Source organism: Camelus bactrianus, chromosome 13, assembly GCF_048773025.1.
Source record: "Camelus bactrianus isolate YW-2024 breed Bactrian camel chromosome 13, ASM4877302v1, whole genome shotgun sequence".
In the NCBI taxonomy this organism is placed as follows: Eukaryota; Metazoa; Chordata; class Mammalia; order Artiodactyla; family Camelidae; genus Camelus; species Camelus bactrianus.
This window is the reverse complement of record NC_133551.1, coordinates 66,664,301-66,688,275: the sequence shown is the minus strand read 5'-3', so window position 1 is coordinate 66,688,275 and position 23,975 is coordinate 66,664,301. Positions and strand designations below refer to the sequence as shown.

The following is a 23,975-nucleotide window of genomic DNA, read 5'->3' as shown; positions in this document are numbered from 1 at the left end:
ATATAACTAACAGTAAACATAATGTTAATAGTAAACAGAACTACCCAAAGCTCATGGCCTGTGGGAGCTCAGAACCATGTAGATCATTTAAAACATAGGCACAGTGTATGCTCTCACATACCCTGAAGGTGAAGATAACAGTGTAGTATTTGTGGTGCCTTTGGAAGCCTCTACTCTTTCCTAGAGAGATAGTTGGATGAACACTCAAATAAAATCCTATAAGAAATGAGTTACTTATAAAATCTATTTAAAAAGCAATAATAATAATTGACACAAGCACATTTTGGGGGGAAAGACAATTAAACCTCGGTTCCAAGTATGACTAAAGGAATACAGCAGAAGGCTGCCATCACACTGTTTTTTGGGAGGTTAGGCAGGGGGCCGGGAAGAAGGCAGCTGGAGATGGAGTCTGAGAGTCAAGAGCCAAGGAAGCTGCCAGCTCCTTCACTGGCTGGCCCTGGTCCGCGGCGCCGTGCTGCCCTCTAGGGTTAAACAGCACAGTAGCCACCAGCTGCCTTCCACAGGGGCTTCTCCCAAAGCAGAAGGGCTGGTCCCACCTTGCAGCCTCCAACTCACTGTTAGAAGGTGGCGTCCCTGCTTGAAATCTTTGATCCCTGCCAGTCTGTTGAGCATGCATTCCAGGCCCCCACACTGGGCCATCACACCAGCCATCTTATACACTTCTTCCTCATCCTCTTCTTCATCTGGGGGAAAAGGGAAGCCAAGCAGAAATGGAGGGGAAGGTGAAGACAGGAAAAAAGCACAGCCCTCTTCCAGGCTGACAGCTACTCCTCTTTTCCATACCTCCAATAGAGAAGGCAGTCAATAAAAGGGGTCAGTAACAGATATTAAATTACCAGCTTTTGTAGTTTTTAAAGAATCAAGTCAATTAGAATCACACACTCAAATGTGAAAATATAAGTATTATAACTACCAATGGGAAAAAAAAACTAAATAAACATATTTGAACTCAAGTTTGTTGGCTAATTGCAGTCTCCCTCCAACCCCAGAGGTATCTGAATGAGGTCCTAGATAACTGTTTTTCCCCAGAGAAGCACTCTCCCCTCAATCCTGTTTTTTATAATTTTTTTTTAACTTTCTTATTTTACTTATTTATTTGTTTAATGGAGGTACTGGGGATTGAGCTCAGGATCTCATGCATGCTAAGCATATGCTCTACCACTCAGCTATACCCACCCTCCAACACCCCTCAATTCTGAACAGAGTTACCAGAGAGTATTAGCCCAGAATACCCCCAAGTCCCAGGATGTGAATTGCTCACTGGTCCCAAACCTCAAATCCAACGTGCAGCAGTGTCTGTGAACAGGGCCATACCTGTGGTGGAGTCCAGGGACTCAATAAACTCCTCGGTAGCATCACCCAGCAGCCCCCGCATTCGATAAACAATCCTCATGGGCTCTCCCTAAGCAGAGAAGGTTGGGGAGAAATGTGAACAAGCCCAGAAAATGCAAAAGGACTCAACACCTGGTCTTGCTTAATGCTTCAGCAATCTGGACAGTTTCTACTTCTCTACAGGGTCTTAACCACAAAATCTAGAATCCAAATGCACTATAATTCACTTCAGGGAAAGGAAGCTAATTTTATTTAGGGTCTATTACAGGCCAGGAATTGTATGAAGCATTTTATAGACACTATCTCATTTAATTTCTTTAAAACTATGTAATAACTGTAACTATTATTTACTGTTTGTGCTAAGCCCTAATTAAGCACTTTACATTATTCCTTTATTTGAGGCTAAGCAGCTTTTTCAAAGTTACCCAGATATAAGACCAGTTCCATTTCCAAGCCTCCTTCAGGAGTAGAAAATCTCTCTAATCAATAGGGACCCTCCTTAAAGAATTAGGACGAGGGAAGTCAATTTGATCAAAGAGCTCTGATTCCAGTCTCAGGAATCAAAAGCAAAAAAAACTCAGAATATACCAAGCTTTGCCTATGGAGATCCTGAGTTCTTCATATAATCATATAGCAAGGAGAGGATTCATCCACGTTTCCTCAAGCTAAAACCTACAACCTCATAGAAAGATCAGCATTAAGTCTCGTAAATTAGAAGATTACAGCTACTTTCCTAAACTGGAAATGAGACTTCATTCTATACCGGATACCGAGCTAGGCATTCTAGCACAGAGAGCATTATCCTCATTCTGGAGGCAAGAAACGGGGGCTTGAAGTCGCATTAGATGAAATTAAGTGAGAGAACAGGCATCACACTAATTCCGCCTGCCTGTCTCTAAGCCACGCTCAGCTTTAGGAGAGGAGACTCTGAAGGGAGGGAACCTGTCAGGCCAGTTCCAGAGCGTTTCCAGCTGTGGAAGCCCAGAGGGAACTAAGAGAGGGAACAGCCATAGACCATGGACAGAAGGAGACAGAGACAGAGAAAACAGGCTCTTACCAGTAGCTGAAGAGATGGACTGTTTATCAGGGAAACAGGGAGTAAAGTAAGAAGGGAAGTTGATGAAGGCCCAAGGAAAAAGCTGCCATAAACACTGGACTTTGCCAGAAGAACCCTTTGGTGGATTAAGCACATTCATGTGAAAACAAACGATCCCCAAATTCTACCCTGTTTCATGTTCAAAAGAGGAGACACCCATGTGTATTCTTTGGGTTCCATGCCACCATTTACAAGGCTGTCCACAGAAGCTTGGTCTTAATTTTTTATGTGCATTGAGGATTAAATCTGTATCGTTTTGTTTTGATGCCAGAATGTCAGTGACTAAGATGCAGTGGATGGAGCAGACCTCTGCATGTCCCACTACCAATGGTGCTATATCCACCCAACTGGCAGCAGACCAACAGTAAACACTGACCAGGATTCCCAGCACAGTAGAAGAGAAAGGAGAGAAACAAAAATATGTAACAAATTAAAGGCCAAAATGTACTAATAGTACACTACCAATTTAGTTTCTTAAACTCTACAAAAATATTTGAGACTAAATATAAAAAAGTTTGCTGTGTTCCACTGGTACACTAGTTCACTATAATTCAATTACTTAACATTTGTTGATTCATTTACTAAAAATCCCCCTAGTAGAGAAAAGAGATGGAAAGAAAGGGAAGGAGAGAAAGAAACAAAGGGAGACTGGAAGACAGGAAAGGAAGGAACAAAAGAGAGGGATTAAGAGAAGAGTAGGGAGGGGAGAGTGGAGTATCTAAGACTTCCCTGAGTGGACAAACAGCTGAAGTATCCAAAAGGACCAGAGTACCTCCCTTCCTTCATTTCCCTTTTCCTTCCGCAAGAACTACTGCCCTTTGAGTCTCAACTGCCCAACCAGTAAAATAGAAACTATGCTGCTTGACACAGCACCAGAAAATGCTCTGAAAAGTGAGCAAGCCCAGAAAAGCTGAGGATTAACCTCAGTTAAGAGACGCCGTACGTAAAGGGTACAAGACAGCAAGCCATCCCCATCACAGCTTCCTCAGACTCTGCCCAGCCTGGATGCACACAGCCAGAGACTCTTGGCCTCCCCAAAGCCCTTCTGTTGGCACCAGGCAGATGCCTCATAAGGAGGACAGGGGACTGGTTTTCTCTAAACACCAACAGGGAAGGAAAGTTCCTTAAATGCTGCTACAAGCTGGGCAAAGGACGATTAACAACATTCCTAGCACAAGTCTGTGTAAGTCAGAAAAAGTAAAACCACACCCAAGAAAATAAGCACATACCTCGTTCGTGGTACACCAGACCTTCTTGTAAACCTCGGCCACAGGAAGGTCCAAACTGATGATTTTATTGTTCACTAGGAGCTGAACAGAAAAGAAGACGAGGCTGTTATTCCAAACAACTGTAAGGCAAGTACATTCTAAGATCAAAGGGCACTTTATGGCGCAATGTGTGTGCATCTGGGGCCTACCATCTCTCCTTCTCTAAAAAGCGCACGTGTGTGCACAACACACAGAATTCTGTGCACAATTTCAGGGGTTACAACAGCCTTAACCCAAACCATGGACTCGAGGTCAAAAACCCCTGCAGAGAACCTTCTCCTAGCCTGAGCCCACTTCAGGCTGCGCACCAGCACAAGCACTTTTCTCTATTTTACCCAACATGCTTTTCACCATGTACAGGATAACTCCAGACCTAGTGCTGTCTGCCAGAAGACCCCAGACCCAGGGCCAGAAATCCGCACAGGGGCTAAAGTGCCAGTCTTTAGGGAGCTTAATTAACCTGGAATCACAGGGAAGCTTCTGCCCGAGCAACAAGAGTAAAAGCCTATGCCATGACAAGCAACAGCCACCAACCATTCGCTTACCACATGCCTGACACTGGCAGAGCCTACTACAGGCAATTACCCTGAACGCCAGGTGAGGTGGGTAGGTGGGAATCACCAGCCCCCATTTACAGATGTCCAAGGTTAATCAGCTACTAAGGGAGAGGAACCTGGATTTGATTCCAGCCCATGTGCTTAATCACGACAGCGGCGTCCTATGCTTGTTACCTCCATCCCACTATCATCCTCCAGGAGAGCCACCAAGTCACAGTCCTGGCAAATCTTGTTCTTTATATCCCTCATGAGCGGCCCAATGCCTGGCTCATTGCTGCTATATGGGTTCCCAGGCATCCTGCCCTGTAAGAAGTCTTCTTGTTGGGGATCCTTCTCCAGGGTCACAAAGAACTCAGTGACTTCATTCTCCTCCTAAAGGACAGAGAGAAGGAAGCATCAGAAGGGATGGCAGAGGCCTCTTAGATTTAGGCCACACCACCTTGTCCATGGACACTCTGAGGGAAGCACACCAAACTCATCCAGCCCCTTACACATTGACAGATATAAAGGACAGGAAGCCCAGAGGTGGTTTCAAAAGTCCAAATATAATTCACACAGCCTTACATATCAAGCATCTTCTCTGAAACTCAAGGTGGTTAGAAGAGAAAGCCTAACAAATTAAGCAGATAAGGAGTAACTCATGAAAGCTGTATTGCTAAAGTGAGGGCAGAGGGAGCTTTCCCCCTCCTGCTCGTCTCATGCGACGCTAACCCATCTGGGGCCAGATGACTCTGCCGCTGGTGACTCTCAAGTCAGGAAAAGGGTCTTCTCTATATTGCATAATATTCAGGCAAGCTCAACCCTGACGATCTCTCAGTCTCATCATTAACTGAGGACACTGGTGTTTTTCATCCTTCCTCAATAACGGGATCTCTGGATAACATGCTTCCACATACAGTTCAGGCTAGGGAAACAAATACACATGTATGCACAAAATGTGGGCGGGGAAGGGAGGAAGGGAGTCAAAATTTCCTTATGCTCTAACTCAACACAGCTTCTTTCATAGCATATTGGATTAAAAAAAAAAAAAAAGAAAGGACTGGCTTGACCTTGAATCTAGGAAATAAGACTAAGGAAGGTCTTTAGATTTCCCATCATCAGGAACAGGAAAAGTGTGAGGCTGGTCTGTTTTACATCAGTGGAGCTTCCTAAAACACTGACTAAATGGCCCCACAGCTGGTAAGATTGCCCATGACTATAAGGAGTCACCAAAAGTCTTCCTGCAAAATGGCTCACGCCGACACCCTTAGAACCATGGGAAGCACCACTGCTTACGGGATAAATGATGCTGCAGAGCCGCTCAAAGATGAAGACAGGAGTCCGGTAGTCATCCAGATTGTAGCGCTTGGCTGTCTCAATGCACACGGCCATGAAGGCCTTGGTTTCCGACTCTGTACCTGCCAGAAATCAATGTGGCCAAGTCAGTTAGGAAAGAGCTTCTCACACAGAAATGAAGATGAGACTTTAAGTGAAGTTCCGTCACTGACAGATTCTCTCTGCCTAGTAAGTCTTTAAATGCCCTATGTGGCAATATCAATATTTCAATCAGAAACTTGAAAGTGATTGGTTTTTATACTCAGATCACATTCCATTTGAAAGCCTTAATAACCAAGTCAACAAAGAGCATCGGGCAGCTGTGTACATGTCTTGCTCCCTCTTGGAGTTATAACCTTGTATCCTCTCGCCCAAAATAGGAACTCAAAAATGCCAAATAATGATCCTAACTGCATTGCACTCAAGTCAAAAGGAAGTTATAGTTTTCAGCTTCATCCTACAAGATTAGGTAGGTTGCCCTCTATAAGCCAAAGAAATAACTTAAGTCATACAAAAAAGTAATATACTCTTGAAAAGGGCCCAGTTGACAAGGTCACAAACCAGCTCAGCACGGGAGCTGAAAATGGCACCAGGAGGACCTCCATGTGTGGCAGGCAACACGGCAGACTGTGTTTCCTGACCTACTTTCCACTTCTCCATTTAAAAATAATTTAAAATACTAAATAAAAAGGTATCACTGAACTGCCACATGAACAAAGACTATAAGCCAAAAACTAAGAAAAATCAGGAACCCAGGAAGGTTAGCAAAACACTGAGGCTGATTTTTGCCATGAACTCTGGTTTCCCTAACACACCCAGATTTGAGAGCTGGATACAAAGCCTCAAATCCACCAAGGTGGAGAGTCTGGCAGAAGCCCCCACACCCCACATATACAGATGTAAATCTGGTACCCCGAAGAGCTACATCCTTGGTGTAGCGGTCAACTAAAAATAACTCCCTTTCCCCACAAGCAAGTCAATGAAAGGAAATTGTCTTCCCTTAAACTGCGGCACTGAGCAAAGAGGGAAAACACCTGAGAACTCATAACAAGCTGCCCTCACAGGGGTTTGAGGCTTAAACTACCTAGGAGGTCTGAAAAATCTAAGTTCAGAACTTTGTTGAAGGTGGCTCTGGGATAGCAGTGCCCTGAGATGCCTCACAGAAGCAATTACAAATTTTCTCTGGAAAAACCCATCTTTGATTCAGGTCCTGAAGAATTTCCACAGATAAACACACCAAACACAAGCCTGCAGTAAAAAAAAAAAAAATCACAAAATGCAAAAAGCTTTAAGGCACCATAAGCAAGAGCCAGAATAACCAAAACACAATTCGAACAATAAACATTTCAAACTTTAGAGTTACCAGACATAGAAACATGTTTGCTAGGCTGAAAAGAGTATAAAAGGGACAGTGAATGTCAGTAAAAACAAAACTAAAGACTATAAAATCTATGTAGAACTGTGAGGATTCAATCAGTGTACTAAACAGATAACACAGAGTGAAGCAAAAATGAATGAACTGAATGACATGGCACAGAACAGAAGAAATTATCTAAAATCAGCATAAAGATACAACGAGATGAACACTATGAAAAGGAGGTGAAGAGACCCAGACGGCAGAGTGAGAGTGGAGCTCCACAAAGACAAGGGAGACAGGAGCAAAAGCAACTGGGGAGATCACGGCTGAGAATCTTCCAGAACCAACAAAAGACACCAATTTGAGAACTCTTGACCTCTTCCTGCATTAACTATGAGCTCAAAATGAAAAGCCCAAACTGACTGAGCCCAGCTCTGGAATTCCACAACCCCAAGAACCAATAGTCTTGAGAGAAATTTCTTCTCCTCCTCACATTCAAGGAAAGATGTCTGCGGCCCCTGCTCTGGCTCCGAGGAACTTGGGGAAATCTGACTAGTGCACTTAGGTGGAGCCAGAGGGGACAATGGGGTCCTGGGCTGCAGGCCCGGGCGCTGCTACCTGTGGTCATGTCCTCCAGCATCTCCAGCAGCATGTCCTGGGTCTCATCGATCAGCTTGGTCCTCTGCACCACCAGCTTCCGCAAGCACAGGTATCCATTCAGCACGGTACCCACCAAGCGACTTTTAAAGTGCCTTTTGATGGATTCCACCTCGACAAAGGAGGAAAGAAGGCCTGTGGGGACAGGAAGAAGTTACTGCAAGAGCTCAATTGAAAATATAAGCAAAGAAGGTCCATGTCTTCAAAAGATTATGAGCAACTCAAAGGCAGGGAAAAGCTACCTTGGTGCTTAGCATGGAGCAGGTGCTCAACGCCATGAACTAAGCAATAGCCGAGAGGCGTTCAAAAATGTAAACCCATCAATGAGGAGAAAAATGCAGAACTTAAAATGCACTATGGTCAACAGGGAGGGACGACAGTCAACCTCAGCACCCAGGAACTAAGGGTCGGTTCCCAAATTATACCCAGGGTGCCCTAAAGGAAGGGGCTCTCTCTACCTGTGAGACTCTTGAGGGCATAGCCCTGCTGCAGATCAGTGCTCAGGGTGGCCTCCTCCAGGGCCAGCAAGCGGGCTATTTCCTACACAGGATGATAACAAGCACAGTGAGTGTGACAGCACTGCCCACAACACTGGTCAACTCCACCGCTGGTCCGGCAGCTTGTAGCACAAACCAAAGACACTCCATAGTCACTGTCATTTTATTCTAATGATCCCTCAGGCTACACCTTTGCAGAACTCCTTCTCAAGAAGCCAAGGACAGTGGCAATGATGTTAAGGGACTGCTTAAAAAGGGGGAACAGCCTAAATGCCCCTAAACAGATTGCTACATCTTTATGATAAATACAATAAAGTCATAAAAACACTACAGGCATACCTCGGAGATAATGCAAGTTTGGTTCCAGACCACTGCACTAAGGCAATTATTGTAATAAAGTGAGTCACACCAATTTCTTGGTTTCTCAGCACACATAAAAGTTATATCTACACTCTACTGTAGTCTGGTAAGTGTGCAACAGCATTATGTCTAAAAAACCAACACATATACCTTAATTTTAAAATAATGTTGTTAGAAAAATGGCAGCAATAGTCTCACTGGACACAGGGTTGCCACAGACTTTCAATTTACCAAAATTATGCAATATCGGTGAAATGCAATAAAGTGAGGTATGCCTGCATTTTCAACAAATATTTCTTCTCAGCATAGAAGACCACTGCAAGGTTTACGGAGAGAAAGAGGACAATGAAAACAGAGCCAGGGAGAGGGGCTCTCCTGGGCTGGGCTACCTTGGTGATGAGGTTGCCCACATAGGGCAGGACGCCTCGAGCTGCCAGGTAGACTTTCCAGTGAGCTGAAGTGATGAGCTTCTGGTAGAGAGCCAGGTACTCGGCGGCACACTCGCCAGCGATGCTCAACTCATCCAGGTAACTGCCACGGAGAGACAGGGCACTGAGAGCTCAAATACCTCCAACAATCCTAACAGATCCTCCGTGCTCTGCCACCTTTCCTGTCTCTGCTGTCCTTCAGGGACCTGAGAAAACCCCAACTCCCCACTCGGGAACTCCCCACACTTGGGAAGAGCTCAAGAGCACACAACAGGCAATGTGATGCCACAAACTACACACATTTGGAATAAACAGCAAAATACGAATGGTGGCTATCTGGGCTGCGAGACTGCAGTTTTGACTGAGCCACTCACAAGGCAAGTTCCCACAGCGTTTAATGGCTAATAACGTGGGCTGTGGAATTAGACTGGATTCAACTCTGATCTTCTAGTGGACAAATTAATTAACCACTTCAAGCCCAAGTAAGGATTAAAAGAGTAATGCATGCCACTCATTTATCAGCTCACAAGATCTCACACCAGCCGCTGGTTCTGCTGCTCTGTTACTACTACTACTACCACTACCACTTCTAAAACTTTTTTTTAATTGAGCTTTTTGATACTTTTTGCTCCTGTGGTCTTCTACAAGGAATGAGATGGTAGAGCACAGGTGTGCCTCCCACTGCTCTGATCTATGGATCTATGGGAAAGCAGGAGGGGCTCTAGAAGAAGTCCAGCCACGCTGCCCATCCCGCCCTAAAATGGTACCTGGTGAGGAGGTCGAGGACCTGCTGCTTGCGGCTGGGAATGGTGGCTAGAGCCTCCACGATGGTACAGGCTGCCTGCCGTGCAGCCTGCGTTGCTGGAGTGAAGAGCACCTGCAGGGTATAGAGAGAAGCCCTGGCTCAGGGGATGGCCTGTCTTGTCTTGCCAGGCCTCCAGCAGGGGGCCACCCATCCAGAAGGAGTCCTCGGAGCACCTCTCCAGGAAAAGGTTAAAGGTAAGAATGACCAGCTAACACAAGGTCTGACCACTGCAGACTGGGAAAGAGGCTGCTTAAGAGCCACCTTCCTCATGGAGATTTTCTCCATCAAGTAGTTTGGAGAACATACCCAAGATGACCAAACTAGGAAAAAAGACAAGCAGGTATTTTCTATAATTCTATTCTGGAGACATCTACATGCTAAATACTTACATTTAATATAAACCAAGTATTTATGTTACACGCTAATGGACAAATGGATTCTCTAAAATATAGTTACTCTAATCTTTCAAAGCATTAGTTGGAAAGAGGGAATGGACAGCAGAAGACATGAAAGGTGGAACGGTGAACTGAGGCACTGAGTTAAGTGCTCCGGGAGGAGAGGAGAGAGTAGGAGCCTGATGAAGGGGTGGAGAAGAGCTCTGTTTCGGCCAGTCCACTATGCCAGCGCCTGCAACCAAGATCCTCTACCTACTTCCTATCTGAGAGGAAGCAAGAACAGCAAAGAGAAAGAAGAGCAGGCGGAGCTGACAGGCAGGGAGGAGCAGAAACACTCTGCTCAGTATCTGGGGCCAGCACAGTAGGGCGAGGGGTGCGGGAGACGGCCACTCACTTGCCGCAGCCAGTTGTTATGGCCGAGTTTGAGATCCAAGGGGGATGTCCTCTTCCCCCGACGACTCAGAAACTGCTTCCACCTCCACACGTACTTCTCGGTCAGATAGAGATGGCGGAGCTCTGACTTGCTGGGGGACTTCCCGTTACCCTCAATCCCTAGCAGGCAAAGGGGCGCAGGGAAAGGTAAGGAAAAGCGAAAGGGGGAGAAGAGGGGGGCGGTGGGGCTGTCAGGACAGGGGTAGGAATGGCTGATTTCCAAGTCCTGAAGAGAGAGACACACCTCTGATGGGAAGACACTTCTTCCAGGCTTCGTAGGAGGCTTTGGGGTCTCTCTTGAGCCAGAGTTGTGCCTGGGCATGGATCTCGTTGCAGTACGGCTTCACTGTGGTGAGGGCCTCGACCGGAACATCCTGCAGGAGGAAAGCGGACCGAGGTGAGAGAGCACCAGGGCACACCGGAGCCCCAGCCCCAACACAATGGCACTGGTACCCCAAGGGGACGTACACAAAGGCCAGAAGGTCAGAAGGATCAACATGCACAACTTTCATGCCCCGTATGTGTTCCTGTTTAAGCATTTTGATCCAGTTTAGCAGCAGCACCTGCATGCTGAGCTCACGGTCACTGATTTTGACAGTGCAGGATAAGATGTAACTGGCTTCCTACAGACAGTCCTATAGCCACACACAGTAATTCCTATCCCAAGGCTGATTTGTAGTTCCCCAAAATAAATCTTCAAGGGGTCACTGAGCAGTCTCCAGAATTTAAAGAGCTATTACTAATCAGAATTAGCCTCACAGCAGAGCCCCAGACAGCACTCCAAACCAGTGGTTCTCAAACTTTTCAGCCACGGGACATCACTATACTCTTAAAAATTACTGAGGCTTCCAAAGAGCTCTTGTATGTGTGGTTTTTTTCCATTGATATTTATCATATTAAAAATTAAAGTTCAGTAATTCTTAGAATATTACTAATTCATTTAAGAACGAATCCATACCTGTCAACCTAAATGACTTTTTTTATATTTTCCAAAACAAAAATAATCTAGAGAAAGGAGTGGCACAAAATGTTTTATATTTTTTAAATCACTTAATGACTGCCTTAATAAGACAGCTGGATCCTTATACCTGCTTCTGAGTTCAAACTGCTGTGATACATTGTTTTAGCTGCGGAATACAAAAAATATCCAGCCTCACACAGATACACAGTTGGAAAAGAGAGTATTTTAATAGGTTTTTTAATAAATTTTGATTTTTGATAGTAAATCAAAAATTCAACAAAGTATAGGTTCTTAAAGGTTGGCGGGAATGTGGAATCTGAAATCAATCAATAAATCTTTCATATTCCATTCCGCTAAAATTCATCCTCTACTGATGCATGATTCGGTAACCTGCCCTGGTCATTTGCATAACACTGGTTCACTGAGTTACGTCAATTCCTCTTTAAGTGACAGGTTCACTTCATTCACTTTTCAAGAAAATGTCTGCCAAGTACCCAATTCTGAATAACCACAATTCACCCATCAGTCGTTCTATGAGCACAAATGAGGTTCCACGAAATAAGCAGCTGGTCCACCCTGCACCCCAGTCACACAAGTGCTTTTCCCCAGGATGCCCACTGCACCTCAGCATGCCACAGAAGACTGACTGTATGCGTACCTCCCACACTGTCACACTGAATGTTAAGAAGACTGGTACTCAAGCGCCAAGATTTACTAAAATTAATTTGTAATGCATGATCAAGGATGCTCCTGAATGAAACTGCCGGCAGTGAAGAGCACGGCCCCGAGCCCAGCAGGGCGCCCCCACCTCTTCACGCTCAGCACCAGCAGCCCTACCGCACTGATTCTGCACTCAGCACAAAGGCCACAAGAGTGCCAAAAATCTTGGGAAAATTATGAAAATAACGTTGACCTCACAGATTCCCTGATCGTCTTGGGAACACCTAGGGATCTGTGAGCTGAACTTTGAGAACCGCTGCTCAATCTAGGCTAAAACTAAGCAAAATGTGAATACAGGCACTGGGCTTCGGTGCTTAGAGGGTAAGAACCCTGGGGAAATCTTTCACCTCACACTGTTTAAAAAATGACAGTTACGCGGGGAAGCGGTTCCTCTTTGCAATCAAGAACCAATTTTTATTTGCTGGGAATGAGCTCTGAGGGAAAATAAATTTTCACCAAAGAGAAGGAAGGAGGATCCCTCAGTCGTGTCTTTTTCTGAGGACTGTCCAGGCAGACCAGGAAAGGGAGTACACTGCTCACCGTCCCGCTTCCTCCCTCATGCTTACCACACAGAATCCTGCAGTGAAGACTCCGTTTCTCACCAAGGGATTCCATCAGGGAGAAGCAGGAATCAGAATGGCCCAAGGACTACAGAGGTGGATAGGAGGCAGACAGCCTCAGGCACGGCCAAGGGAAGGGACTACGGCCCGCGTAGTCTACAAACTGGTACAAGCAAGTCAATCTGTGGCTGGACTATCATTATTTTAGGATTAACAATGGCTTTATTTACTCACTTAACAATGATTTACCGAGTGGCTATTATATGCTAGATACCATGATATGCACTGGTCCAAAAAACAAAAACAAAAACAAACAAAACAATTAGTGAAACTGTCCCTGGATTCCAAGAGCTCACAGCCAGCCTAGCAGAGGAATGGGGCATCCGAAGAGCAGCTAACAAAGTGAAGGGGAGCATTCTAGCAGAGACGACGCCACATAGCCACAGCTAACATTTATTGAGGACTAACCTGGGCCAGACACTGCTCTCAGCGCTCAATCTGCATTAAATCATCTATTCTTTCCAGCACTACAAGGGGAAAACTGTATTCCCATTTTATAGATGGGGTAACTGAGAAATCTAAGTACCTTGCCCAAGTCACAATGCCAGTGTATGCAAGAGCTGGGATTTGAAACCAAGAAATCTGCCCCAGAGCCCAGGGCCTTCACCACTGCACAAAATTCCACGTGCAAAGGCACAGGGGTAGGAAAGAGCACCGAGCCCCTGGGAGCTGACAGTCACCTGACGCTACTGAAGAAAGAGGCAGCCCTCCATGGCTAAGCGCTTTGCGCTCGCCTTCAGTGGATGTGTGGGGTACTTTGCTCTATGTATTTTTTTCGTCTTTACTCTTGACTTTCCTCCAAGAAAACTTCCTTCTCAAAAACCTCAACTGGTCGCCGCTGACCTGTCACAAGGGAAGCACTGGCGCCCCCGCCAGATCAGGGGAGATCAGGGTGGGCAGAGACCTTGATGAGGCAGGACAGGCGCTGGCCGGGGCCTGAGGGGGCTGCTGCCCTGCCGTCCCGCTTGGCCCAGTACCTTGTTCTTCTTGCTAGTTGGAGCAGGTGGTTTAATCAGCTTCTGCAAGATCCGCAGGCACATGAGGGTAATGTTCTCAACAACCACGGGAGTCTTGATGTTCACAGCCATAAGGAAGAGGCTGAGCGCTAGGGACAGGAAAGAAAGGCAGAGTCGACCACTAGACAGCCAGCCTGTCCAAGTGTAGCTTCCCCTGCCCTCTCCCACTCTGTGCTTAAGACTGCACCCAGGAGCCTCCTCTCTTTCTCTGAAAAGCTGCTAACCAGATGTTCCCCTAAACTCACCACAGCGTAAGCGAAGTTCCCAGCAGCTGTCCTCCTTCGAGATAGAGTCCGTGAGCAACAGCATTTCATACTGAAGGCTACTTGCCTAGAAGGCCAAGGGGAAGAAATGTGAGTAGAGGAGGGTCTGGAGGGTCAGTCCCAGGACTAGGGCTCATGTCCAGCTCTGATCCAGGGACTAAGAACTAAAGTGTCTGGTCGCAGGTGGACCACCAGAGAGAAGGGAGAGATGGAGACCCTCCACACGGCCAATCACCCATCTCTCCTTTCTCTCTGAGGTTGGCCCTGACCTGGGAAAATCATTCGGGGACGCAAGCTCTGCCAATGTGCCGCCCCTCCCCTCCACAGTCGTCACGAGCAGACTGGCGGGGAGGAAGCTGAGGGGGAAGAAGGGGAGTGAGGAAGGAGTCAGAGGGGACGGCTGGCCTGCTCACCAGATCAGGATTGGCCCAGTGGCCCTTCAAGGCTGTGGAGACTTTGCCAATGATCAGGTCATTCATTTGCTGGGTGGCTTCTGGATTGTCTCTGGAGAAGCAGAGAAAGGAGTCCCGTTACTCACTGTTGGCTGTGTTCCTCCTTTGCTTGAAGGAGCCCAGAGAAAAGGAAATCAATGTCGAGGGCTATCTGGCCTTCCCAGGGACAAGGGACAAGACTACACATTAGGCCCACAAAACCCTGCTGTGTAATAAAAAGGGATGTGACTGCCGCCCTTCCCAGGAGGAGACTGACTGAGGGCAGAGCAGCAGCGACATATGGGAGCTTTTCTCCCGGGTCCACGTCCCAGGCTGCAGACACTGTCCAATGGGTCATCATCTCCAGAATCTAGCTGTCTATGCTCAGTCTTGGTCACAACTCTTTCCTCACTTTCCCCAACTGCCCCCACTTCATTTCCCACAAGGAATCCACATTGTCCATCCATGCCACTTTGTAATAATACGTATATTAATACTAATAAAAAACATAAATTGTGTCATACCGCTTTCTTGCTTCCTGACATGTTTTGAATAAAATACAAAGTCCTTACAGTGGCCTACAAGACCCTACAGGATCTGGCCCCTGGTGACCTTTCACTAATTCCCCTCCCCTTTGTTCTCGCACTCATGTCCTTCACTCTGACGACACAGGCCTCCATCTGGCCACAGCCCCTCAATGTGTCTGGCACAGCCTCGCCTCTGGGCCTGCTGCTTGAGATTTCCGCTGCATGCAGCTTACACCTTCAGTATCTGCACTTGACCCCTGACCTCACGCAGGCCTCTGCTCAAGGATCATCCTCTCAGGGGTCGTCCTTGACCACCATATCCTACACAGCCACCCTGACCTCTATGAGGGTCACTTCATCTCATCTCCTGACACTGGACTGTGTAATTATCTGTTTCCTGCCATTCTCCTCTCTAGAACATAGGTTACGTGAGTGCAGGGACTTTGTTTCATCTACCACTGTATCCTCAGAGTCTAGAACAGTGCCTGGCATTCAGCAGGTGCTCAATAAATATTTGTTAAGTGAGTGAATAATACAGCAAGTAATATTCACCAACCACCTAACATGTTCCAGAACTTATGCCACATACTCAGTAAATAACCCACATCCAGCTCTGGGTGCTGTGTCGGCACATGAGAAGTCCTCCACAAATGTGAGTTATTACTTATGGGACTTACTTTACTCCATCCTCTCCACAAGCCTTTAAGACATTTGCTATTATCAGTATTTTTCAGATAAGGAAACCTTAGGCTCAGAGAAGTTAAGTAATTTGTCCAAGGCACACAGTACAAGGTATCAGATACTGGGTCTTTCAGATCCAGTCCAAGCTCTTACTCACTAGGCCCCCTGCTCCAACTGTCTCTTCTTTTGTGGGAGTCTTGAGTCCAAGTGCCCAGTCACCCCCCCGCCACCAGAACTCAGAAACTGTTTCCTCAGGAAACCTCACCGGAACCAACAAAGTGCAAGCCAAATATACTACCCACAAGGAAACCTGGGCTCCAAATGTTCCCCAAGTTCGCTCGTCTATAACCGGCATATCTCCCACGTTACCCTCTCTTATGAGCGAGCCAACCCACTTGGCAGCGAGCACAACCCCTCGCAGCCTGCAGCGCTCCCAGCACTGCCGCTGCTCCCAACGCCAGCATGAGCAGCAACGACCAGCCCCGTAACCAGGGTGTGGGCTCTGACCGAGTCAGGAGGCACATGAGCTGGCGGACCTCCTCCCGCATGGCCGCAGAGCCTCTGCGAAGATTATAGTCAAAAAGCTCCCGGATGAGGCCCTGGGAGACAAGGATGTGCCTGAGGGCGGGATTGGTGGCCAGGGCCCGGAGCAGCGTGATGCAGTGTTCGGTGACGGCCGAGGCGCAGCCGTAGCACTTGGTGGAGGATGTGTGGCCACAGCCGAGAACGGATAAGGCGCGGTACTGGCTGGCGGTAAAGGTGGGCTGCACGGAGGTCCGGGATGATTTAGTGGCCGCTTCCCTCTGCTGCAGGTCATATTCCAACAACTCTTTGCGTGAAGCAAAAACTTTCTAAGCAGAATAAAAAGACAAAGAGGAGAGAAATTAACAATTAAAATAAGGAGAAAGAGGACGTTAACTGGAAATTAGCTTTGGTTTGAGCAAACACTTTACACGCATTATCTAATTTAACCTTCTCGATAATCCTACCAGTTAGATACCTCATCCCCGTTTTACACAGTTGGAAATAAGCCTAGAGGGGTTCGCTGGACCAGAGTAAATGGCAGAGTTAGAACTCAGCCTCTGATCACAGGCACATGCCCTTAAACTCCCACGTAACACTGTCTCGTAAACAACAAAGTCCGAAATGACGCACAGGTAGGAAAGATGGCACTCCAGCAAGCCGGGGCAAGGACGCTGGCTGCTCTTGTCCACGGCCAGCCTTCCACCCCATGCGGATGAGGCTTGTTACAGCCCATCCACGGTATGACCCACATGGGCTGCCGGGAGTTGTGCCCTACCTTCCTCGCCTAAACACGTATAGCAGAGAAAGAGGGAACAGAATCTTGGCACCGAATTTTTTTTAAAACCAGTTAACCCCTCTCCTAAAAGATTGGTTGTGAATGGTCAAGAAAAACAGATCTATAATAATTTGAATAATCTCCATTATTCTTGGTTTTCTGGAATGAACTCAGCTCTCTGCCAAGCACCTGAAACTGCAGTCAGGGAGAAGCTGTGTGTGGAGCCACTCGGGCTCTGCCTTTTTGGCTGGACTAGGTGAGGGCACCCCAAGAGCTGAACTGCTGGATGAGAACAACAGAACTGCTCTGACAACACTATCGATACCACATGACAAAACCCTCTCTCCAGCTGCTCGCGTTCCTCTACCTGGATGATTTTGGAGAGTTCATCGAAAGAGTTCTTGCAGTCTCCACAGTACTCCTGCGCCAACTGCAGGATGTAACGATTCACATTCGCTGAGGTGGAGCTGATGCCCCCAGCCGTTCCCGAGTCATCCTGCAACCCAAGAGGCAAGCTGTCAGCCTTCCACCTCGAGCCAGTCTCACCTAGGGGCCGGTCTTCTGATTGGGATCCAGAACTGTCTCCAGATGCCCCTCCAGCTGGGGGTTACCTGAGGCTTTTCAGGCGCTGCCTCGTTCACTTTGCAGAGCAGGCTCTCCAGCTGTGGGCGATGTCCCATCAGCTGATGATACACTCGATCGGCTTTGTCCAGAAGCGTGTTGATGCTGGAAACCGCCTAGCCAGGAAGAGACAGGGAGTGCATGAAGGCTTCTCCTCTGAGTCACCTGAACAGCCAGCCATCACTGAGCACTGCCTATACGTCAGGTACTGTTTCACACTGTTGCTATTCTTCACAGAAATCCTGTGGGTGGGTATGTCTGTTTGTTTGTTTTTGTAATAACATACAATATCTACAATACACATATACACAAGCAACGCTAAGAGAAGTCACTTTTGCCAGGTTGCACAGTATTAAAAAGCACAGGTGGAACTGGAACTTCTGTCCTTCTGACTCCAAAGCCAGATGTTCTTTTTCTTTCCCAGGCTGCTTCTGGTGACCATCCCAACAGTTCCCCCTTTTCAGTGACCTCTGACATCCAGACCCACCACATCGTGCTGGCTGAGAACTAGCCCCTGGACAAGTTAACACTGGGGAAGGCTAGAAGCTGCAATTTGAAGCAGGCTGTGGAATAAATGCAGGGCAAGCAACCCAACTTCTATCTGCCTTCCCAAATCTAAGGTTATTTGCCCTATGAGATAGATATTCTAGCTTCATTACCAACACGTCTCCAAGATCCTCTACAAAGCCTGTGTTCCTATATGCCTTATTCATTGCCACACAAAAGCCAAGCCTTGAAAACAGTGCTGAGTTGAGGAAGGCTTGAGCTAGAAGGAAAAGCACGCTCCCCATACCAGTTGAGCCCACAGCTCAGATCAAAGCCACCGTCCTGAGTCTAGGACAGACGTGGCCTCACCTTCTTCCGGTCCTCCTCATTCTCAATGGGATCCACTGCACAGCAAGGCTTGGCATAGAGCATGAAGTCGAAGCGAGCATATTTACAGAAGCCGCAGGCGTTGCACAGGAAGGGATCCTTTTCATCATAGTTGATGGATCTGAAAAACCAGTGTTTGGGTCAGGGGGACAGCAGAGGTTTGGTGGAGAGAGGGGACTGACTGTGCCCCATCCGTACTCTGGAAACTACTGCAGGGACAACTGGAGGGACAGCAGCAAACAGGTGAGGATGACTGAGGCAACTAGGTAACAAGAACGGGGGACCCAGAACTAAACTTAGGGACCCCCCCCCACCACTCACCACAGGATGGGCACCAGCATGCACGCACACACACACACCCCCTCCCATCCTTCCCCTTCCTCCCTCCCCACTCTCTCCACCCTTGAACTTAACATTCTACATACCCATAATCCTCTAATTACTGACAGGGCACCAGACACTGAAATTGCCCACAGTGAGACTCACAGACAAATGTAAGGGATGTACGTGGCCCGGGCGACAACCACTCACTCACCTGCACTTGTGACACTGGTAGACGTTCTCCCCACAGTTGCCGCAGACCCCTGGGCTGGCAGGGACAGAAGCACTACAGCGTGGGCACTGCAGGGTCTCCGTGGAGGCCTGGTAGTTTTCATAGAAGTCTGCAAACTCAATCATCAGGTTGGAGGCCACAATGGGCAAAGGCAGGTCAATTTTCACCTCCGTCTGCCCAGGGGTCAGCTGAACCTTCTTGGCTTTGTGCCAGCGAGCCGGCCTAGGAGAGACAGTGTCAGACAGAGGGGCTGAGGGCCTGAGAGCCTCTCGTGTTACTCTCAGCAACACTGGTCTGATGAGACGAAGAGAGGACTGTCCCTACCTATCTATTCTTCTAAGGCAATAGTTATTCTAAGAAATGGAAATCTGGCAAACAAAAGTAACCTAATTAAAATTCTTTTTTTCCTCTACCCTTTCTCTATTAAAAAAAAAAAAGGATATACAGGTGCTTTAAGATGTTATACGAAAATTTTTGGGATTCCAGAAAAATAGCAAGGGAATGCATATCAAGGGAACACATTACTCCAAAAATATGCCACAATAAAACCTATAATCCAAAGAGGTACCATGACAATGACTGCCTTAAGCTCCCAACACGACAACTACCTTAGAAGGATAAAGCTCAGGTTGCTTTAGAGGCAGAGGGACGTACCAGGATCCGGACCAAGTGCCAAGTAGAGTCAGGAAGAGAAAAGGCATGTAGTGATACTTTAGAGGTAACTACATTAATACAATTAGAACTAAAGTTTTAGATGAGCACTTAATATATGCCAGGCTCTGTTCTCAGCACTTCACACATACTAACACATTTAATCCTCAAAATAACACCCTGAAAATGGACTTCTCTCCATTTTATAGTTAAGGAAACTGAGGCTACGTAAATTCTCCAAGGTCAGAGAGACAGGGAGTCGAACTGGGATGTGAACCCACAGTCTCATTTCAGAGTCTGAGGGCTTTCCCGGCAGCTGTGCTGACTCTACACAAATCCACCTTCTCCAGAGGGACTGGGTCGTCCCCATGAGCAGCTTCTGCTTGCAGGTCACCAGTGTTAACTCTGCTTTTTCGAAGCACAAACAGAAAACTTCCTTTAAGCAGAGCCTGAGGCGGCCGTCTGCTCACATCGTACATGCTGGCTTTGTGCCTCCTCTCAGAATTCCACCAACACTCCTATTAAACGCAGAGAACAGCGCTCTCACTGGAGGTCTTAACGGTCAAGTAACATCTGTCTGTGTTCTCTGCCCAACAGCAATGCCTGAGTCTTCAACACCAAGAGCTCAGTCTCTGTAAGAGTCAACGCTACAACCCATGCTGGTCTCCTCTCTGGCCCATAAACGACAGGCCTCCATTCAAACAGTGGAACACATGAGCGAGAAAGATCCAGCATCTACATGTACAGAGGGAAGGCACCATGCAGAAGTGGGAGGACTCTGCTCTAGAGAAGGTTTTTGAGAAATATCACCTGCTCTGCGAGCAAGAGAACAGCGTCTTAATCCAAGACGACACCGCCTACCTCCCACACGGAATGTTTTATAGAAACTAGGACTGCTCCAGTTAACACGGGCAGGCTGTGAGAGCTGAGACCCCCAAGGGCGCTACAGGACACAACTTCAAGGTGATCTTCATCAGCATCCTCAAGAACTGGCATTTACTTCAGACCCTCAGCCAGGACCAAAGCAGCGCAGCACCAGACCCCAGCCACCAGAGCCGACAGCCGTGTTAAGCCTCTCGAGCCTGCTGCCCCCGCCCACGCCCCTCCTGAGCCTGCTGCCCAGCCCACTCCCACGAAGCCCGTACTTGTTTTTCAGCTCCACGATGGCCTGCACAGTTCGGTTGTTGTAATAGAGGTTGACAGTCCGCACCATCTTGGTCCGTTTCAGGTCCCCGATTTTCACCGTCACTTTGCTGATGGTGTGGCTGCCAATGAGCTTCACAACCTGCTGGGTGGTGGTGTACCGCGTGTCCACTTTAATGGAAGACAGCTTGATGTACTAGATACAAAAGTACACGGAAAACACTGTGTTAGTTCAAGGTCAGTGGCTCATCCTGCTCTCTTCAAAACTCATCAGTAGAACCCACTCTTCACCCATGGATGAAGTTTCTGTTTGCAGTAGGATGGCAGGCATGGCTTCATACCACTGGTGACCAGCTATCAGAAGAGGAACACCTGTGCAGTAACAAACTGGAAACAAGAAACCCCCTGGCCCTGTAAGTCCCAAGATCGTCCACATTAAAGATGACACTTACACAAAACGGCACTTCTGGATTATTACACACCAGGCAGGGGTCACTCTCCAGGTAATAGCCATCAAATTCCACTAAGCCAGACAAGGTGCTGAGGAGGAAAACAGTCTCAGCATAAGGAGATTTTCATTACAGAAGGCACAGAGCTTCACAAAGAAGCCACGAAATAGAAAACCAGGGCTCAATACTCCCCAAGGCAAGCCCCACCCTAGTTAGAACAAGGAAACGGGAGAAATCCCAGCAGGGTTTACAAGTCACAGGAAGAAAATGTCAACTGATAGATGTTCCTATCTCTGGACTGTCGTGAGGTCAGGGGAATCCTAAAAAGTTATGTTAAAATTTGACTCAGAGAATAGTCACAATTAAACTTACTAAAAATCACTGAATTGCATATTTGAAATAGGTAAATTCTGTTGTGTATAAATTACTCCTCAATAAAGTTTGGGGGGGGAGGGGAAGAACAGTCACTAATAAACCAGAGAAATGACAAACTGACAGTTCAATAAACATTCTCAGAGTTTTTCTTTAATGCAGTTATTTTCTGTAAACTTGGCTTGTGTGATTTAGACTTGGACCCTTGAAACCAGAGACTTTCTTAAATTACTGCTTAACAAACCCTAACTCAACAATTGCATTCTGAGCACCTTCTACACACAAGGCCCCAGCTACGAGGGAGGCATTCAAAGACTGACTAGACAGGAGCGCACTGAGTCATATGTAAGAGCCCATCAGCATGGAAATAGCAACTCAGACTGTTGACTGAGCTTCAAATAGGAAGAAAGCAGAACAAAGCTCACTTGTAAATGTTGGAGTTGGGATGGTTGGTAAGAATATGGTTTTGAGTCCGCAGAATCTCAACAGCCTTCTGTGAATATTCTTTCAACTGAAAACAGAAGTCAATACAGGACCACGGTTAAAGCCCAAGGGAAAGTCTTCCTGGAAAAGACTCTTCTCCTCTGCTTTCTAGCTGGTACGGCCCTAGAAGTACCAGTTCTCACTCAGAATCATACAAAGCTGGGCCTAATGCCTAATTGTTTATAAAGGATTCTATCTGCTTCAGAAGCTTCTATAATCTTAGGGACAGTCCATCTGTTTACACTCTTGTGGAGGAAGATATACTTTATTATTGTGGAGAAGCCATGAAATGGTTCTCGAATTGCAGAAACACCTCTAGATTTGTGGTCAGGACTGCCAGGAAAACCAGAGGAGCACATTCTTTCCCAAGTAACTTTACTGAGTTGCATTTTCTTCCCCACTCTATCTACTTCTGTTTATTGGCTAAGCCAAATTCAGACTGTATTTATTTGCTGGTGTATAATATCTAGGTGGTACATATATACTAGGAATGCTTAATACATATTTAAAAGAGATTTCATACATGTACCCGCTATGTGGGTTGGTCATAATGTTCTTAACTCAAGAGAAGGATTAAACGCGGCAAGTTAACCTCTCTGACCAATCATCTGTTACCTTCTTCTCTGTTTGTGGGGTTTTCAAGGAGAAATATCCTAGTAGGTCCACAAACTGGGCAGCCTTACGACCGTAGGCAGGGAGTTCTGGCCATATGGACCACATCAGATCTAGCAGGAGCTCCTGTTGAGATTTGCTAGAGTTTCTGCAGATAAATGACAGGTCACATTATAAGCAGCAGAAAACCCTGAGGTTCCTTCATTTATCAACAAGGCCCAGATACTGTTTTGAACCTGTATCTATTTTCCCATTACCAGGGGTTAAGTTTGAAGGGCGCTATTGCTCTTTTCACAATCAACCCTAACAGATGTAGCACAATCCTTTCCTGTCTTCAGGAGGTGGTCTATTCCCACCATCCAACATTACTCAGTGGCAGAAACTGAGCTTTGTTAGCCTGAAGGGTCAAGCCTGGTCACTTTACAAACTTCTAAACACAGCCTTCTTAGTGGAAAACAGATCATCTCTTGCTTATGATATCAGTTTAATAGCTAAAAAAAAAGTTAACTCGATGTAGAAATCTGCAATAGTCAAGAAGATTCAGATTGCTGTAAACATTGATACTGTGACCCTGAGTATGTAACATAAAACCAGGACAGAACTACATCACCCACTCTGGCCCCAGACCCAGGCAGTCTGCTAAAACTAAGCCCCTGACCCTACCTGTAGATATGCAGTGTCAGGCAGTGGGCTTGCCAGCGCACTGAGGAAGAATTGGACTCTAAGAGGAAGCAACGCAGAAACTGGACCAAGGTTTCCTTATCTGCAAACTTGTTCAGTTGGTTCACCAGAGCTGTGCACAGTTGGTCCTCCTGGCTGCCTGAGCTCTCACCTGCAAGATCAGAGCAGGACTGAGGGCTGAAGAGTAGGCAGAAGTGGCCTAGGGTCCCACAGCCAGTGCTCGGGTGGAGAGGGAGGGGATTCTGTTCATGTCTAAAAGTTTCACTGAAATGACTGTCACCTGAAAACAACTTTCAGTTGTTGACTAGGAGACAGAAGGTCAGCCCTAAATATAATAATGCTACCAAAAAAGCACAAGATAAAGTGCCTACATAAGTCTACACCGAGCAAACATAGTTACATTGGAGAAAGAACTTCCTTTCAAAAGTCTGCTACCCAAGAGAGGAGGGTGTAGCGCAGTGGTAGAGTGTAGTGCTTGAGGTCCTGGCTTCAATCCCCA

General features: G+C 46.9%; 1 protein-coding gene across 9 annotated transcripts in view; it reads right to left on the bottom strand.

Moving 5' to 3' along the window:
* The window catches only part of UBR4 (ubiquitin protein ligase E3 component n-recognin 4), a 122,447-nt gene that overhangs the window by 20,660 nt on the left and 77,812 nt on the right, over nucleotides 1-23,975 (bottom strand). For all 9 annotated transcript variants that reach the window (XM_074377283.1, XM_074377285.1, XM_074377290.1 and 6 more), the window contains 24 exons: nucleotides 23,459-23,627; nucleotides 22,799-22,943; nucleotides 22,126-22,211; nucleotides 21,332-21,419; nucleotides 20,882-21,075; nucleotides 19,068-19,307; nucleotides 18,515-18,653; nucleotides 17,650-17,775; nucleotides 17,406-17,534; nucleotides 16,246-16,589; nucleotides 14,513-14,603; nucleotides 14,082-14,166; nucleotides 13,798-13,925; nucleotides 10,764-10,893; nucleotides 10,482-10,639; nucleotides 9,655-9,764; nucleotides 8,849-8,990; nucleotides 8,061-8,142; nucleotides 7,564-7,737; nucleotides 5,550-5,671; nucleotides 4,449-4,646; nucleotides 3,679-3,759; nucleotides 1,336-1,423; nucleotides 577-704 (listed from right to left, as the gene is read on the bottom strand). In XM_074377283.1, the coding sequence (XP_074233384.1) occupies nucleotides 577-704; nucleotides 1,336-1,423; nucleotides 3,679-3,759; nucleotides 4,449-4,646; nucleotides 5,550-5,671; nucleotides 7,564-7,737; nucleotides 8,061-8,142; nucleotides 8,849-8,990; nucleotides 9,655-9,764; nucleotides 10,482-10,639; nucleotides 10,764-10,893; nucleotides 13,798-13,925; nucleotides 14,082-14,166; nucleotides 14,513-14,603; nucleotides 16,246-16,589; nucleotides 17,406-17,534; nucleotides 17,650-17,775; nucleotides 18,515-18,653; nucleotides 19,068-19,307; nucleotides 20,882-21,075; nucleotides 21,332-21,419; nucleotides 22,126-22,211; nucleotides 22,799-22,943; nucleotides 23,459-23,627 (3,377 nt within the window). The remainder of the gene's footprint in view (nucleotides 1-576; nucleotides 705-1,335; nucleotides 1,424-3,678; nucleotides 3,760-4,448; nucleotides 4,647-5,549; nucleotides 5,672-7,563; nucleotides 7,738-8,060; nucleotides 8,143-8,848; nucleotides 8,991-9,654; nucleotides 9,765-10,481; nucleotides 10,640-10,763; nucleotides 10,894-13,797; nucleotides 13,926-14,081; nucleotides 14,167-14,512; nucleotides 14,604-16,245; nucleotides 16,590-17,405; nucleotides 17,535-17,649; nucleotides 17,776-18,514; nucleotides 18,654-19,067; nucleotides 19,308-20,881; nucleotides 21,076-21,331; nucleotides 21,420-22,125; nucleotides 22,212-22,798; nucleotides 22,944-23,458; nucleotides 23,628-23,975) is intronic.